This window comes from Platalea leucorodia (assembly GCF_965183815.1).
Source record: "Platalea leucorodia genome assembly, chromosome: 3".
NCBI classification, from domain to species: Eukaryota; Metazoa; Chordata; class Aves; order Pelecaniformes; family Threskiornithidae; genus Platalea; species Platalea leucorodia.
The window spans coordinates 92566867-92583012 of NC_138825.1; the positions used below are offsets into that span (position 1 = coordinate 92566867).

General features: G+C 39.3%; 1 protein-coding gene across 1 annotated transcript in view; it reads left to right on the forward strand.

The window, feature by feature from the left end:
* Nucleotides 1-16146, forward strand: part of IMPG1 (interphotoreceptor matrix proteoglycan 1) — a gene marked incomplete at both ends in the record, with an annotated part of 66145 nt that overhangs the window by 10949 nt on the left and 39050 nt on the right. Inside the window, 5 exons of the mRNA XM_082306360.1 lie at nucleotides 3890-4123; nucleotides 8966-9132; nucleotides 9346-9374; nucleotides 12012-12079; nucleotides 13110-13201. Coding sequence (XP_082162486.1) covers nucleotides 3890-4123; nucleotides 8966-9132; nucleotides 9346-9374; nucleotides 12012-12079; nucleotides 13110-13201 — 590 coding nt within the window. The remainder of the gene's footprint in view (nucleotides 1-3889; nucleotides 4124-8965; nucleotides 9133-9345; nucleotides 9375-12011; nucleotides 12080-13109; nucleotides 13202-16146) is intronic.

A 16146-nucleotide genomic window follows, 5' to 3' on the forward strand; every position in this document is an offset into this window, starting at 1 on the left:
TAGTAAAAAAGTGATTTCAAGAACCGATGATAATAAAAGTTACTCTAGTAAGAGAAGTTTACTAACCACAAGATATAAATGAAATTAAACCTATTACAATAAGCATACTTAAACAACAGATCCCTCCCACAAAAAAGTGGAAATTAAAGTGAAAGAACTAAAAGAGAAAAAATTTACACCTACCGTGAACAGGCTAGCATAACAGTGATAACTGGAAGCCGATAATATATGGTCACTTTCTCAGACTAAAAAGCCCAAATAGTGACCCTAACACAGAGAGTTTGAAATCATTACCACAATCATGTGAGAAGGATCTCCTTTGTCAGTCTTTTGAATAGTGTAATTCTTAATTCAAGTTAATGACTTAGGGATAAATCCTGGGGAAGAAGCAAATCCTTCAAGAAAGGCCTCTGCTCCATACAAAAGCTATCAAAGACCCTAGTGACAAAATCCTCAGCCCCAGTTGGTCAGACTGCCTGGACAGCTGGTCTATGACAGTTAACATAGCTTATAAAAGGTAATAGACTTACAACTGGCTACTTTCCATGTAGATTTTTGGTATTTTCTACTAGAGGATTTCAGGGGTCTGCTTTGAGATTTCAATGGCATTGAATTTTCTGTTCTCACCCCACATATCATCCAAATAATTCAGCATCTCAACTGATCCAGTGTTTGGCCACTTGTGGTTTCTGGTGGACCCAGAGCCATGTTTTCACAGGGGAAATTCCTTTTATGCAGTTTATGGTTCATGATCTGACATTACTGTGGAAAAATTACTTCCATTTCATTTAATGACAAACACTATATGACTGCATCATCATTTTAAATTACCTTGCAACAATTAGACAGTTACAGGCCTAAAAGCTGCTGCCTTCAGGCATGCTTTACAAAGCAACAATCACTTGTTGTCTTCATTGTATAACTTCCTGTCTTTCATACAATATTCATCATAATCAAGCAGTCAACCTTTTTCCATATCAGAGTACCACCTACTTCATAATATATATGTCATTATTATGATATCTACACAGTAAGCATTGAATGTTCATTCTGAATTTAAATAAGAATTGAGACATATATATATATATATGTAGAATCATAGAATCATAGAATGGTTTGGGTTGGAAGGGACCTTAAAGATCATCTAGTTCCAACGCCCCTGCCATGGGCAGAGACACCTTCCACTAGACCAGGTTGCTCAAAGCCTCGTCCAGCCTGGCCTTGAACACTTCCAGGGATGGGGCATCCACAGCTTTTCTGGGCAACCTGTTCCAGTGCATCACCACCCTCATAGTAAAGAACTTCTTCCTTATATCTAATCTAAATCTACCCTCTTTCAGTTGAAAGCCATTACCCCTTGTCCTATCTCTATGCTGCCTTGTAAAATGTCCATCTCCAGCTTTCTTGTAGGCCCCCTTCAGGTACCGGAAGGATGCTATAAGGTCTCCCCAGAGCCTTCTCTTCTCCAGGCTGAACAACCCCAACTTTCTCAACCTGTCCTCCTAGGAGGGGTGCTCCAGCCCTCTGAGTATCTTTGTGGCCCTCCTCTGGTCCAACAGGTCCATGTCCTTCTTATGTTGGGAGCCCCAGAGCTGAACGTGGGGTCTCACAAGAGTGGAGTAGAGGGGGAGAATCACCTCCCTTGACCTGCTGGCCACGACTCTTCTGATGCAGCCCAGGATACAGTTGGCTTTCTGGGCTGCAAGTGCACGTTGCCGGGTCATGTTGAGTTTCTCATCAACCAACACCCCCAAGTCCCTCTACTCAGAGCTGCTCTCTACCCATTCTCCACCCAGCCCGTATTTGTGCTTGTGATTGCCCCGACCCATGTGCAGGACCTTGCGCTTGGCCTTGTTGAACCTCATGAGGTTCTCAAGCCTGTCAAGGTTCCTCTGGATGGCATCCCTTCCCTCCAGTGTGTCAACCACACCACATAGCTTGGTGTCATCAGCAAACTTGCTGAGGGTGCGCTCAGTCCCACTGTCCATGCTGCCAACAAAGATGTTAAACAGCGCCAGTCCTGATACTGGCCCATGAGAAACACCACTCATCAGTGATCTCCACTTGGACATACACACCTATATATATGTATACTGACATATATGGTAGAACTTTTCCCATTCTTTACTTCAAGTACTATTCGTTTTGTAACAGTATGCTTTTCAATTATTTTTCTCTTATCATTTATCTGCCCACTTTTCTTTAAACATTTAATTAACACAGTTCCAAATTGTCAAGATAATGTGTTTTTACCTTCCTTATTTTCTCTTGATTTGCCTAAGAACATGATGATTAGTGTTTGTTTTATACAGCATGACATTTCTTCTTTCTTCAGCAAACTGATGATTTTTTACTCAATTTTTTTATAGTATTACTCTTATTGAACTTACTCCTTTTGAACCCTATTATTTACTTCTGTTCTTTTACAAGCTTTTAAACCGTTCCTCAAGGCAATTTTTTCAGTTAATTCATCAGCATTCAGGTACACATATACCATGGCTTTCTTACATTTACTCCCTTAAAGTTTTCCAATTACCTACAAATTTTACACTTTTCATTTGAAACAGTTCTTTCAAAATGTCTTTTATTCTGTTTACCTTTATTTTTCATCTGTAATGACTGTATAACATGTATGAAAATGCAATGAAAAAAAGGTATTTCCGAATTAACTTTAACATCTTTATTAATATGTATGCAAAATTTTGGAAGATAATCTAAAAGATATTAATTGCTCCTATCACACGATCCTGCAAAATGCTGTATTTCAGCTCATTTAAATGTGTATCTTACATGCTACTTTTATCATTAACATTTTAACATTAAATTTAGTTGCTGTGTCATGTAATACTGCATCACAAATACTTAGGAAGTGGAATGAAATGAGTCCTGAATTTTTGCGTGCCTTTTAAGATGGGGGTTCCTATGCTTGAGGCTATTTTGGCACCCTAGAAGCATTTCCATTTTTCATAACTGAATAGTGCCAGAAGTAAAACTTAAGACTAGATCTTCAATTCCCACTCACTGATTACACTTTTTTTCTACTGTAGCTGTTCCACTTTGCCAGGAATAGTTAAAAGATCTATTGAGATACAATGCCAGAGAGTTCACAACATCTATCATCCAGTGGCAAAGAAACATAATTGCAGTTTGTTCTGATTAATACTTCAGTTTATGTGAGGGAAAGATAAAGGAGTGCACTGTGGAGTAAAGGAGGGAGACTGGAAACAGCTCTTTCTTTTACCAAAGACAATCAAACTCCTGTTCAGCTTTTGAAAGTGTTTCAGGGTCCAGTTCTTGGGATGGGTTCAAGACTATGAACCTGATGTGAAGGAAGATGTGCTTTCAAGCCCAAAGGAAAGATAAGAATATCTTAGAAGGGTGCAGATTTAAGGTACAACTATTTCTCATTTTACTTATCTGCTAGCATAGGCACCTCTTTACACTGTAAGCTGATACAGATATGCGTCACCTTCCCAAGCTCCAGACCGTTACTTATCAGTGTACTGTAAATTTCCATACAGGGTGATATGCTCACAAATGAGATGCTATAGCAAAAAATTCAAGCACTTAAGTGTCCTTTGTGGATCTAACTCAAGGTCACTTTTGAAAACAAGATTTACGGCTTCTGAAAATTGTATCCTGTGTGTCCTGGGGTCACGTGTTGAGATATAAGGAAACTAGTTACCAGGTCTCTTGAGTCCCAGTTCCCCCATGTGATCACAGGACATTTCTCCTCAGCACATTAATTCTGTCAGGGCATTGACACCAATATAATGTAACAAAAAGTACTCTTAGGTTCATGCCCTTTTTCCAGACATGATCTTGCATTGGATACCTACTGCCTATGCAATGTATGTTTATGTACATGCTTACTTTTTATCTTTTCCAGAAATCCCTAATAAAATAAACCGTGGTGAAGCCAAACATCTTGCAGATGCCTCAGGGTCGGACAAAACAGAAAGAACAACAAAGAGGTCCAGAGTATCAACCATAAGGCGGATATTTGACATGGCAAAACACCGAACAAAGAGGTCATCCTTTTTCTCAACTGGTGTGAAAGTTTGCCCACAAGAATCAGTGAAGCAGATTTTAGCCAGTCACCAAGCTTACTATAGATTAAGAGGTAAGATGATGGTTGTAGCATGTACTTCCTCCTTGAAAGTATTATTTCTTTCACTTGAGGAAACACAGTAATTTTCCAGAATCTTGTTCTTTAGCTCTAGGCAGTGTATGTGCTGTTTGCTTTATGCTTTATTTTTACATAGATAATCAAATGTTACATGTACATCAGCATGGTTCAAGACAGACAGTTACCAGACTACCAGAACAAAATAAAACAATGCACTCAAAGGCCTAATGAACTCAGTGTAATTGCATAGTGTTTTAGCATGGCAGAATGTGAAGTGAAGAAATTATGCTTGCACTACTGTGTAAAGATGTATCATCTTTCTCAAAAGTGCAGCGGGTACCATCATTGCTACTCGGAATTAATCCCACCAGCTCAAGGCAAGTAATAAAACTATTCACCAGTCATTGCACAAATATGTTGGTGTATCTGTAGTTATATTAAGTCTGTGGCGGTGTTGGTATGCTACAAACACTGAGATAATTGCCAGCAGCTCATGCAAAGACCTTAGTCTTATTTTTAAAAAGTCTAGAATATATTTTTTTCTGCCCTTTCCCAATTAATTCACTCCCTCCCCAGCCCTTTCTTTACCTCCCTTGATCATAAATAGCCTGTAGAGTTACTATTCCAATTTTAGGTCCCTAGAGAGCACAGTGCAAATAGCCCTCTGGTTTTTATATGTCCTCTCTTCCTCCCTCTGCCTCTCCCAGTCTTTCATTCTGTGGCTGATCCAATTTGTATTAGAAAAATGCGTATTTTTGTGCTGCAGCTAGATGGTCCAAAGCTAATTCTAAAACCTAGTCAGCACTTCTGGGATGTAAGTATCTAAGGCAACCTCTACTCTCTAAATCAACTTTGCTTATCTATTTGTCCTCTATATTGGTCTCCAACCATTCACAGACATGTATGTAACTTGGCTGCTCCTCGGCAATCTTTCAGGGAACCAGCTAGTTCCCTCTGAAATGAAACCTGGATGTAGAGCTGCAAAAATTTTACTCCAGCAGCCACTTGGTATAGGCAGCATGGGCAAACTACGCCAATGTCTGCAGCCATTTCTATAGATACAAACATATTTGGTATGCATTGTGGGACTGAATTCCAGCCCAATGGGCATTAGACAGAATTCTGAAATGTGTTGAAGAGGTTGATCCAAAAAACCTTTCTTAAATACTAATTAATCTTGAAAGTCCCTAAAACTCACTGGTCATGTTCCCTGATTGGGCTGAAAACAAGCTATCCTGGGGCAGGCTGGTATCATTGACCTGAACTCAAAGATCTGCAACTATGACATCTTCATTTAAAAACTAATGATGACAATACTACCACCTTTTTGGAGAGCAGCACATCAGCTGGGATATTATGCTCTCTAAGTCTGGTAGTGCAAGCAGGTTTAAACTTACATCTCTTCTTTCCCAACAGAGACTCCTACACTCACAAAATTCTCTGAGTAGGTGTCATCCAGTTCTTCAGCTGAAGCTGGGGTACTTCCCAAAAAGTAAGCAAGAGAACAGATGACTGGAGCTGGATAATTTGTACACTTATTCAAAAAAAGGTGTTTCTGCTCCCTTGAATAGTTACACATTTTCCATTACAATGTCCTTCGTTAAAACCTCAAAAAATCTTTCCTTCAAGGAAAGATCAGAAACCAAGACTGCTGCCCTCCCAGCGGAGCATGCTAATTTACCTGATGAAAGTGATAAATGAAAAAAAAAAAAGGTAGAAGTGAAAATGTGGTGAAGCAAACATTATCCTTGAAGCTATAACTACAGTACAAGTCTTCATGAAAAGATAATCTAGTAGCGACGCTCGAGGCTTACAGCCTGTGCCTATCTGTGGGACAATCTTACCCTCATTTTTTTTTGTAGACACACCTTTAGGTCCGTTCTTTTCTGTGTCTAAAGTCTAGGAGACCACTTCCACCCCTCCAAGTCCCATGACATATTTAGAACTGTAACAGCACTGTGGATCATATTTGTCCTCCAGAGAATCTTACTGCTTCCTGAGAAAAATTACACATTTTTTTTTACATATATACATATTCTATGCTTTCAGGAATGAGCAGAGAACACAAAGTACCTCAGATACAGGAGCTCAGACAGTTGCTATTGGATAACCCGAGCCTACTGTGACCCCATACCAACTCTGAAATAACACACCATAGCTTAAGTCACCATGAAGACAGTCCCTCATGTGGGGCAAACTGGGAGCATGCATGGAATCAGCTAGGACACCTCCTCAGCTGGCCATGTTTATCTAAACCCATCATGTTTATCTAAACCCTGGTAACTGAATTACTTTTCATCAGATAGTATATCTTTATTCAGCAGTTACTGCTCAGAAAAAACAGATACCAGAGAGTTGTTAAGTGAGAAAAAGATGATAAAAAGCAGCCTTAACTGCTAGCTCATAATGAATAAATCTCTTCAAAAGACAGCCTGTTCCTTTTTAATAATCTGACCACATCTGCTCCACATGCAGCAGCTCTACTGGGAGGGCAGGTTGTTCCTGAGCTATTATTGAGGTGCCCTAACACAGCTAGGTGAGTACATCCCTACAGCAAGTTTAGAGAATACCTAGAGAAACTGACTGCATTAAGTTCAGACACACAGATATTTTAGATAATGCAGATAATTATCTCACTCTAAGTCAAAGCAGGTATCAAGTACTGAAAATAAATGTCCAATCTCACAGTATCGAACTTTGCACAGTAAAGTGCTAAAGGCAACAGCTTTTAAATTGCTAGCAAGTTTTTGTTTAAATGGTTTTTCTAATATGTTTGAAGATCCCCTTCTCTAAAAGCATTTAACTTTAAACAACATTGAGTGAGCGTACATTATATTTTCACAAAGCCAAAAATACAGCTGGCTTTGTTGACTCTAACAATACCAGAGGAAGCCACAAGTAGTGACATAGTCAGTCACCCAAGAATGGGAAGGTATAGCGACAGCTGAGGTAGATAAATTGAACTGGTTCTGTTCAAAACACATCAGTTCTAGCAGCCACGGAGCCATGTTGATTATCCTACACAGCTGAGTTCACAGAGCCTGCAGAGGACAACCTGCGTAAGTGGAAATATCTTCTGCAGTTAAGCAGGAAAGTCCACACAGAGCGGCAGTTCCTGGAGGCTCTGTCCTAGCTTGAGGATCTCTTTGGACCACTCAGTGATTTCGAACATGACTCAGGTGCAGCCAGGATTCATTCTATGTTTAGTTTGAGGCTGTGCAGTGAGTTAAGTGAAACCCAAATATTTTGGGTGTAGGGAAGGGCTGGTATCTGAACAGAAATCCAAAGACATATTAGTATAGTTAGTCAGGTAGGCAGTAGCTGTCTGGAGAAGGGAACAGTTTATCCTCCAGAATCTTTTAGAAATTGTTTCAGCTTACAAAAAAGAGGAGAATTCAGCAAGATGTTGGTAAGAGTGCACTCAGAAGTGTAGCCCCACCTGGCCATCTGTGGCTCCTAAAAGCTCACTTTTACAGATATACGTAAGACCTATGGTATCAGAATCATCAAGGGAAAGTAAATCCCATAAAGTATTTCTCAGCAGTCATTTATAACCTAGCTGCTGCTGTTTTCTCCCCTCCCTCACATACTCATGCATGTCATGATCGTCACTCACAGTGCTAGAGAGCAAGGTCTTTTCAGCAGGAACTTCTCTTTTACAAGTTTTTCCTGAAATGCCTGACAGAGTTCTGACTGCTAGAAAATAGATCAAAAAACTGGATGCCAAGCCCAAATATTCATTGTAATGTATTTTGTAACATACTACAGTTGAACTTCACAGCTTTCTTGGACAAGGAGTGAGCCAACAGAATATGTAAAAGTATGTCTCCATTATATTGTGTTTTACATAGTCTCATGTAATTAAGTCAGTTTGCATCCCGTAAATGAAGCTCCCTTACAGCCATTCCTGAACACCACCTTTTCAAAATCTCCCTGTCTTATTCTCTTTATGTTCATTTTCATTTCCTCATATGATGCAGAAAGCTACTATTGTCTCTGGAGCCACAGTGCCTGTTAATCTTGTCTGATGTAGCCTGGGATTTAACTGGGTGATTCATCACGATGGAGGAGATATTTAACATTGAACAAATGACTGTGTACAGTTGTGTAGCGAGGAAGGAAATCATGTTCTTTCCAAAGGAATTTTACATATACTAAGTCATTCAATTTTTCCAGAGGTGTTTAAAGAAACATAAAAGCATGTACCTGCTGCAGAATGTCCTTAAGATTTTGAAAAGACTAATTACATTGAAAATTTGGAATATAATCAAATCATTTTAGCCTGCTGCATTTAATTTTTTTTCCATTAAAATATTTTGTTATATGTGTGGGGAATATCAAAATCTTAAATATGTTCTGTTTAGCTTGTTCTATGCATATTTAACCATGCTAATGTACAAAACCTTTGTACACAGTTAAAATTATGATTACTCAAGTATGATGACTGCTAGATTTTTTTTTCCTCTACCTCCCTGTTTGCTCTCACTAGAACATCCAGTATGTATCTTTGTATATATGTACCTTTGAGGTGAAGGAAGTGTGCTTTGTGTTTGCTCCTTATTCATGATGATGATGTCAGGCCAAATTAATCTCTCTTTTAAAATGAGGGAAATTAGCAATCCTTAACTTAGAGATGGTTAATCCTTCAGCATAAAGGCAAATGACTGTCAACTCAAACATACATACCTAAAAGGCTTAAATATCTAAAAGTACCTGGGAGCTGGATTTGTTTGCTAAGTACAGTAAAATGTGTAAATCCCAAATAACTTTAAAAAGGCTTTCAAGTTTACTTTTTGGTACAAAGCATCCATCCCCAACCCCTTTCTTCTTACTCAGTCTGCCAGGAAGCTGTCTGGGAAGCCTTTCGTATTTTTCTGGATCGGATTCCGGATACTTCTGAATATCAGAACTGGGTTACTGCCTGCCAGAGGGAAACCTTCTGCATATTTGACATTGGCAAAAACTTCAGCAATTCCCAGGAGCACCTGGAAATAATCCAACGGGTAAGGATTACTGACATTCGTTTAGAAACTGGGGGAGACTTCCAAGTCCCTCCCCATCTGCTTATATAAGGGCAAAATATTGCTCGGGAAGAGGAGGGGGCATGTGTTAGAAGGAAAACATGGAAGTACAGTAAATGAAAGAGCTAACAGGCTTCTGCTCAATGGTTGGATACACCCACTAGTAAAATGCTGTTTTTCTTAATCTTTTTGCAGCGAGTAAAACATAGAACCTTCCAGGAAAGGTAAGTAGCACATGTAGAACCTTGCCACTTGATGTTACTGCCTTTTTTGAAAAAGATATATGTGTAGATGTGTGTGGATGTGAACAGATATACAGATAACACTGTGGTGTATTTGGTGTGTGCTGTGAGATACGTGTATACTGTATTTATCGTATTACACATGAGATATGTGTATACTGTATGTATCATATTACGCAGTAATTGAATCACAAATAATGAAGCCAAATGTCTGAGTTGCCTGTTCACTTTGAGACACCACAGAATGTCTTCTCAGACTAATGTGAGCATAAAACCCTGGCAGAGCCACGGCTTTTCGTTAGACTAGTGTTGATTGGGAGCGTGACGAAAGACTACCCACAATTGCTATAATTCTCAAAAGGAAAGTCAAAGAAAGAATATGAAAACTCTATGCCTTCACTTTAGCTTTCGCCTGTATTTTACACATCATGATAGTGTTAACTAATGTGATGCTTTATTCCATAAACTCTTGGAAAAAAAGTATGCTCGTGGCAATGCTCAGAAGTCTGAGAACGGCAGGATTAAAGTTACGATACTGCACTCTGTCTCTCTGCATATAAATACTATAGTGCAGCCAGACAAATAATTGTCCACAGTTTCTCTGATTAATGTATAATTTTTGCCTTCAAATTTTCTTAGATTTTCAGGTGTAGCAAATAATCTCTTCCATTTATAAATTATATTGTCTCATGATCACAGAGGTCTTATCTATCTTTATTCATTATGACATGGGAGCTTTGAGTGTTCTTCTTTCTCAGAAATGTATTTTTAATAATGTAGGGCCTAATTAAACTCCCCTGAAAGTCCAAAGGGAGGTCTTTTCACTCAGTCTAGTGCAAACAGCAGCAGCAAGGCAATAAGTGAAGTGACTGATCTCAGAGTTCTTATGCTCTTTGTGAACAGTATCGTTTTCCCTAGACACAATTCAGAAGGTGAAGTAAATTCTATGAAATTACTAGTATTTTAGCTGGAAATACAGGCATCCATGATTGTCCATTGTTGGACTTCACCTTTACTACTGTGTGGTTTGGGAAACATTTTGTATCTTCTGTAGATGTCATGTAGAGAGATCAGTCTCCAGTTAAAGACACAAAACATAATTAGTTAGCATTGTGAAAACATTACAAATAATACTTTAGTTCTCACGACACAAGGTATCCAGAGGGTGTGGTAAATCAGGAGTTGTTCATGTTCTTTATTTATGTTATTAAACATCTAGGTTGATCCCGTATGGAAATGCAGCCCAGCTGTCTTTTCTGTCTGAGCTACAAGCTTCATGTTGTCTCAGTTAACACCACACTACGCATTTGCAATGCCCATAGTTCATTCACTCATATTGGTTTTCACAAACACTTCACCTGTGTGCACTGCCTTAATAATAGCTATTTCTACAGGAATTTTGAGGAATTCTATCCTCATTTATTTCCATGATTGGGCTTGTGTTTTTTTCCACACTCTCCTTAGAACCCAAACCAGCTGAAATTCTTCACTCCCCAATTTCAGGAAAGAAAAATCTCAAAATGTCACTTAGAAGATTCTTATCTAAGAATCTAAATGTTTCCAAAAGCTACAAATGAATAAAAATTTGGTTTTAGAGCAGAAATTATTCTATAGCCTTAACTGCAGGAATCTTTAACACATCTATTATAAAATGTACTTAAATATACATACCACTTCTGCTTTTCAGGCAAGCTAACAATCACAGCTACAAATTTTTTTCATCAGCATATGACTGTAAAACTTACAACAGAAAATAATACCAACAATACAAAAACAAATCCTGTGATGCAAGGCAGACAATCTATACATCACACCCACCATAATCTTACTTGAGTTTTCAGCTGTCTGCCATGGGGACCACGGTAGGCATTAACCACGAATATTACATCCAGATACAAACATAAACATTCCTACAATTCATAATAATCTTGATCCAGGAATCTGATTTGAAACTATCATGAGTTGGAAGCGTCTTTATGATATCATAATGCAGGCTGACAACTGAAAAATAAGTCCCCCCATCCTCTCCTCACTCCAAAGCATATGAAACACCCTTGGAACCATGAAATGTCCATTGGCTCTAAAATTAGAAGCCCAAAGCCCTCACTGAACTATCTTGATGATAGGATGATATATAGCAAAGGAGACAATAGTTGGTTTAGATAACGTATAGGAAGTCTTGCTTCTATTTTAGTCAGTGGTCAACCATTCACAGATTTCAAAGAGAGAAAAAGCAGACCCTGTGCACTGATTTAATCTCTGTGACCCCATCCCTCTGATTGATTGCTTGGAGAAAATCAGTCATGAAACCTCATGAGCAGACTCCTGACAGGATTGGTAGTCCTTGGTGGAGGAATATATCAAATCAGTATTTTTGTTCATTGTAAGAGCAAATACCATATTGAAGGAGAAGAAAGGAAATATATAAACTGTTGAATATAAAATATGATCTACTATTCCATTGCCTGTTTAACCAGCTTATCAAATATTCCATTAGAAATAACTTCTCTCATTTAAAGTACACTTAATATAGGGGTCATTTCTACATTTTTTTACACCTTTGCCATTGCCAGTACAGCATGCTGATCATTAAATTACTCATTTCTATTTGATTGATAGGAAAGATGAAATATCCACAGAGAAAACAGGTGGCAAAAAGCTGGAAGACATTCCTTCCATTTCTACAGGTAAAATCAAATCTGCTTGCTGTTCGTCTGCCCATTAAATAGAATTGCTAAAACCAGTGATTCATAGATTTTAGAAGGCTGTAATTTAATGAATGCAGTAGAAGCATGACAAGTTCAGTGAAGTACAATGAAAATGCTTTAGCAAAATAATCTATAAGAAGCATTTTTTGATTTCTTTAGGGCATGTCTGCTACTCAAATGTAGCATTCCAGGTTTGTTTCACAGTCTTTAAATGCATGTTTTCCTAGTTTCACCTGTAGAGAGTAGAGCTAATTTTGCTTCAGTTATGAAATAACATTTAGAGTGTCAGCTGATGCATTTTCTTAGCCAAAATAAGCAAGCAGATGAAAATAATGACTTTAGCCAGAAAGTCACAGTGATGCCAAGACATTAATTTGAGCAGATTATTCCAACATTGTTGTGCACTACAGTTCTTTAAAATAATGTTAGAAATTTATGCAGTGATAAAAATCTGTAAATATGAGCATTTTGGTTCAAGGAGGAAACATCCTGCACACATATTTTTATGAGGGGCAGGTATGACAGAATCTTATTGATAACAACTTCTAGCATGGTAATTTTGCCTCTAGCTGGAAAACTCTGTCAAAGCCTCTTGTTACTTTAAATAGAGCCCTAAAGAAAGGTGGCTGTCATAGAGACAAAGATCTCAATTGGCAAAATCAAGCTTAGACATTTGGTGATATATAATGCAGTATGACAGGAAATGATCAAATATTATTATTTAATTCACAGTTTCATTGATGCATAGTCAGTGCCATTTTTGCCTTCAGTCACACACATGCAACCTACTGATGTTTTGACCTGGAAGAAAAGCCACCTATTGTATAAAAAGTAGCAGCTTTACCCATGCCATAAGTCATGACTCCCTTTCACTGGTAAAGGCTTGAGCTCAAACACACCCTCCATAAGGAAAGCTTCTCCAGTGAGCTGACACCTGACCGACAGAGAAAGGGGAAGATTTTTGGTGTGCCAACCTGTTCTTGCCTGATTTTACTTTAACCCTCCCCAGGATCCCCTGGCACATCTCTCTCTCCATATGCACCAGTACCTAACGGCACACTGCTCAACGAAATTGTTAACGACACGAAGACTCCTGTGAAGGTGAGGGCAGCCTGTTTTCCTACCCCACTTTTTAACTCACCTCTTCTTTTCGAGCTCAGCTAGCAGAAAAGAGGGGGAAGCCTTATAAACACTTAGTGCTTATAAACCATGAGTGCTCCCCTCTGTTACTGCTAGTAGGAGTAAAGGGTTTTATTAGCATCTGTTCTGTACTGGAATAGTGCATGACATTTCTTGTGTACGCGGTATAAAGTATGAAAATATGGCAGCCAGCTTTTAGGCAGAGTCTTCATTCTTTTAATGAGGGGCCCATTGCCTATTTTTCTCTATTTTGTAACCTTGTTCTTCATTAAATAATGTAAAAACGCATACCTTCTGAGCTTCCGACAACATAAGGGATAGGACTGGACTTTCTTGCTTTTTTCCTGCCAGACAGCCAGCTGTCAGACAGAGGATCTCGGCTGATGTCTCCTCAGAGCAGCCATGCAGCATGGCACTGGGGGCTACCCCCTCCTCTGCGGGTTTACAGCAGCTACCACAGGCCACAGGTTACGTCTGAGATGGCGGTGGGGGTGAAAGGAGGGGCAGTTATTTTCCCTGTCCTGGCCGCTGTGCCTGGGGGTGGCCGGGAGGTGGCCCTGGCCTCGGTGCAGCTGTGTGGCTTCAGGGAACCTTCCGGAACTTCCCCCCTGGAGAGAGACCGAGGCCTCACCAGGGCCTGAGGGCCCGCGGTGGACCCCGGCGCTGAGGAGCACCAGGCGGGAGCCGGCCTCTTGCATTTCACCTCTGCTTTGCTCTCAGATTTTTTTCAGTTTCTAAAAAGTTTGCCCTTCTAGAGCAGCTCCTCGAAAAGCCACTCCGGGGTTTTTTTGTTGTTTGTGCGTACTGGCTGTAGGAAGAGGCTCATGCCAGCTCCTCCCCGCTTGGGTGAAGTGAAGGTCTCGGTGCTGCTGCCGCCAAGAATTTGAGGGCAGAAATGTTGGCCGAAGCCTCGCCCATCACACCCCTGGCAAATCGCCACCATTCTTCATCCCACCTCTGCAAGCTTCTCAGCTCTGGCACAGGAATTGCAGCAGAGTGATCCCAGATAAATGCTATTTTTACTGTCCAAAATGATTACATCCTCAGGATCTAAGAAAGCAAAATAATCTTCATATTCTCAACTGTGTATTACCTACCTGTGCCATAGCTGCTGGAGTGAAAGAGCAGACAGAATATGAGGAAAAAATGGTTTTAAAATCATTTATTTGTGATGTTTGAGATGTACCAGGAGATTGGCATTAACCAGTTCCTCCATGTCACGAGTCTCCTCATTCTTTCTCGGCCCAGTCCTTTGTGACCAACTCCCTAAAGGCTGGCTCCTCAAAAGTCATAGGGCAGCTATACAGAAAGTACATATTCCTTAATCTTCTGTTTATATGATAGAACATTACAGAATGCTCTTTCTCTAGCTGATGAACCATATTTTTATATACAACACAAAACATACGTTCCTCTAAAACTGAGGCATCCTAAGGAATGACTTAGCAGAGCTGAGTTATGCGGAATCAATGGGTACAGAAAGTGTTCTCTTCTGTTTAACTCATTCTTTATTATATTAACATCTTATTTTCTCTCTTATCCCCTGACACACCATAATTGCACATATTTCTTGTTCTGCTTGTTCTTGGAAGCTATCAAAACCTAGGTGTTACGTATGGGACAGATGTCTCTAGCAGCTTTGTGACAACCCACCTGGCAGCAGAAGTGGAAACCCCACCTCTCTGTGGGATTCAGGCTGATGAGCTTGTTGCTCTTTCTTCTTCTTGATCGTTGTCTTGCTCTTGTTGTGTTTGTTTGTTTGTTTATCCAAGGTATAAAAAGCCTGGCTGAGAGTAGAATTGTCCTTGAGCAAATAAAAATATCAAAAAGTGTTTAAAGAATACCGAATATGTAAGTATTGCTAATAAGTATAAACATGCAATGTATATGCAGTACATGCAGTAAAGAAAAACTTGTTTTGTGTTCTGAGACCTTCATATTTTTAACAGGAAAAACTTATAGAATCCTGAAAGGTTTTATTCAGAAAAAAACAAAATGGCTTTTTTGTGTAATAAAATACGTTGGCAGTGGAACACAAGGATGGTATGTGTTAACATTAGTAACAAGGTTTGTGAAGAAGGACTGAGAAATTGGCAGAAGGCAGGAGTGTCCTGGGTGGCCTCTCTGCATCACCTCTTCAAGTACTTGCTTCCTAAGACTTGAAATTTGAAGCTCAGCTCTGTTTGTGAATAAGGAATAATAGATACCTCCTGATTTTAAAAATTAGCAAATGTGTATTGTTTTATCTTAGATGAGTTAGGGAATCTTTCTGAATGCACCCACAGGGGGTCTCCTCCTTGTGGCCAGCACATCGTAGCCTACAAATAAGTTGGCTTTTGGAGTTTAACATTGTTAAAGGAAAAAAATTAGTAAGTGTATTCCAAAACTGCAAATAGAGTCGGGAAACAATAAACAAAGTAAGAGTACTTTTAATAGCAGTAAAGTCAGCTGCACAGTAAAGGTGTAACACAGGTAGGCTTAATTCTACTTTATTATCAAGAAAAAACAAATGCAAATGTCTGAACATGAAACAGTAACAGAGATTCTGCCAGTCTGCTCTGGCTGACCATAGGTATTCTGAGGGTAGGATACCAACCATCTTTTAGCATTTGCTTGTCACTCTCCTTGAAGTCACACACTTTTCTCCAAAGTGGCAAATAAAGCTATATGACTTTAATGATGATGGAAATAAGACGACTTGGTAACAGTCTCTGTGCAAGAAATGGCTTGATTCTCTTCATCATCTTCATTTATGCATATCAAAGGCAACTCTCAAGTCACAGTAATAGAAACTTGTTTGCAAAGGCAGAAGAATTAAGCCAACAGATGTGGCTAGGAACCCTTGCCTTTTGTAGGATGTGGTTCAGGAAGTTATTTTGGGGACAGGCTTAAAATGGAACTCTTGT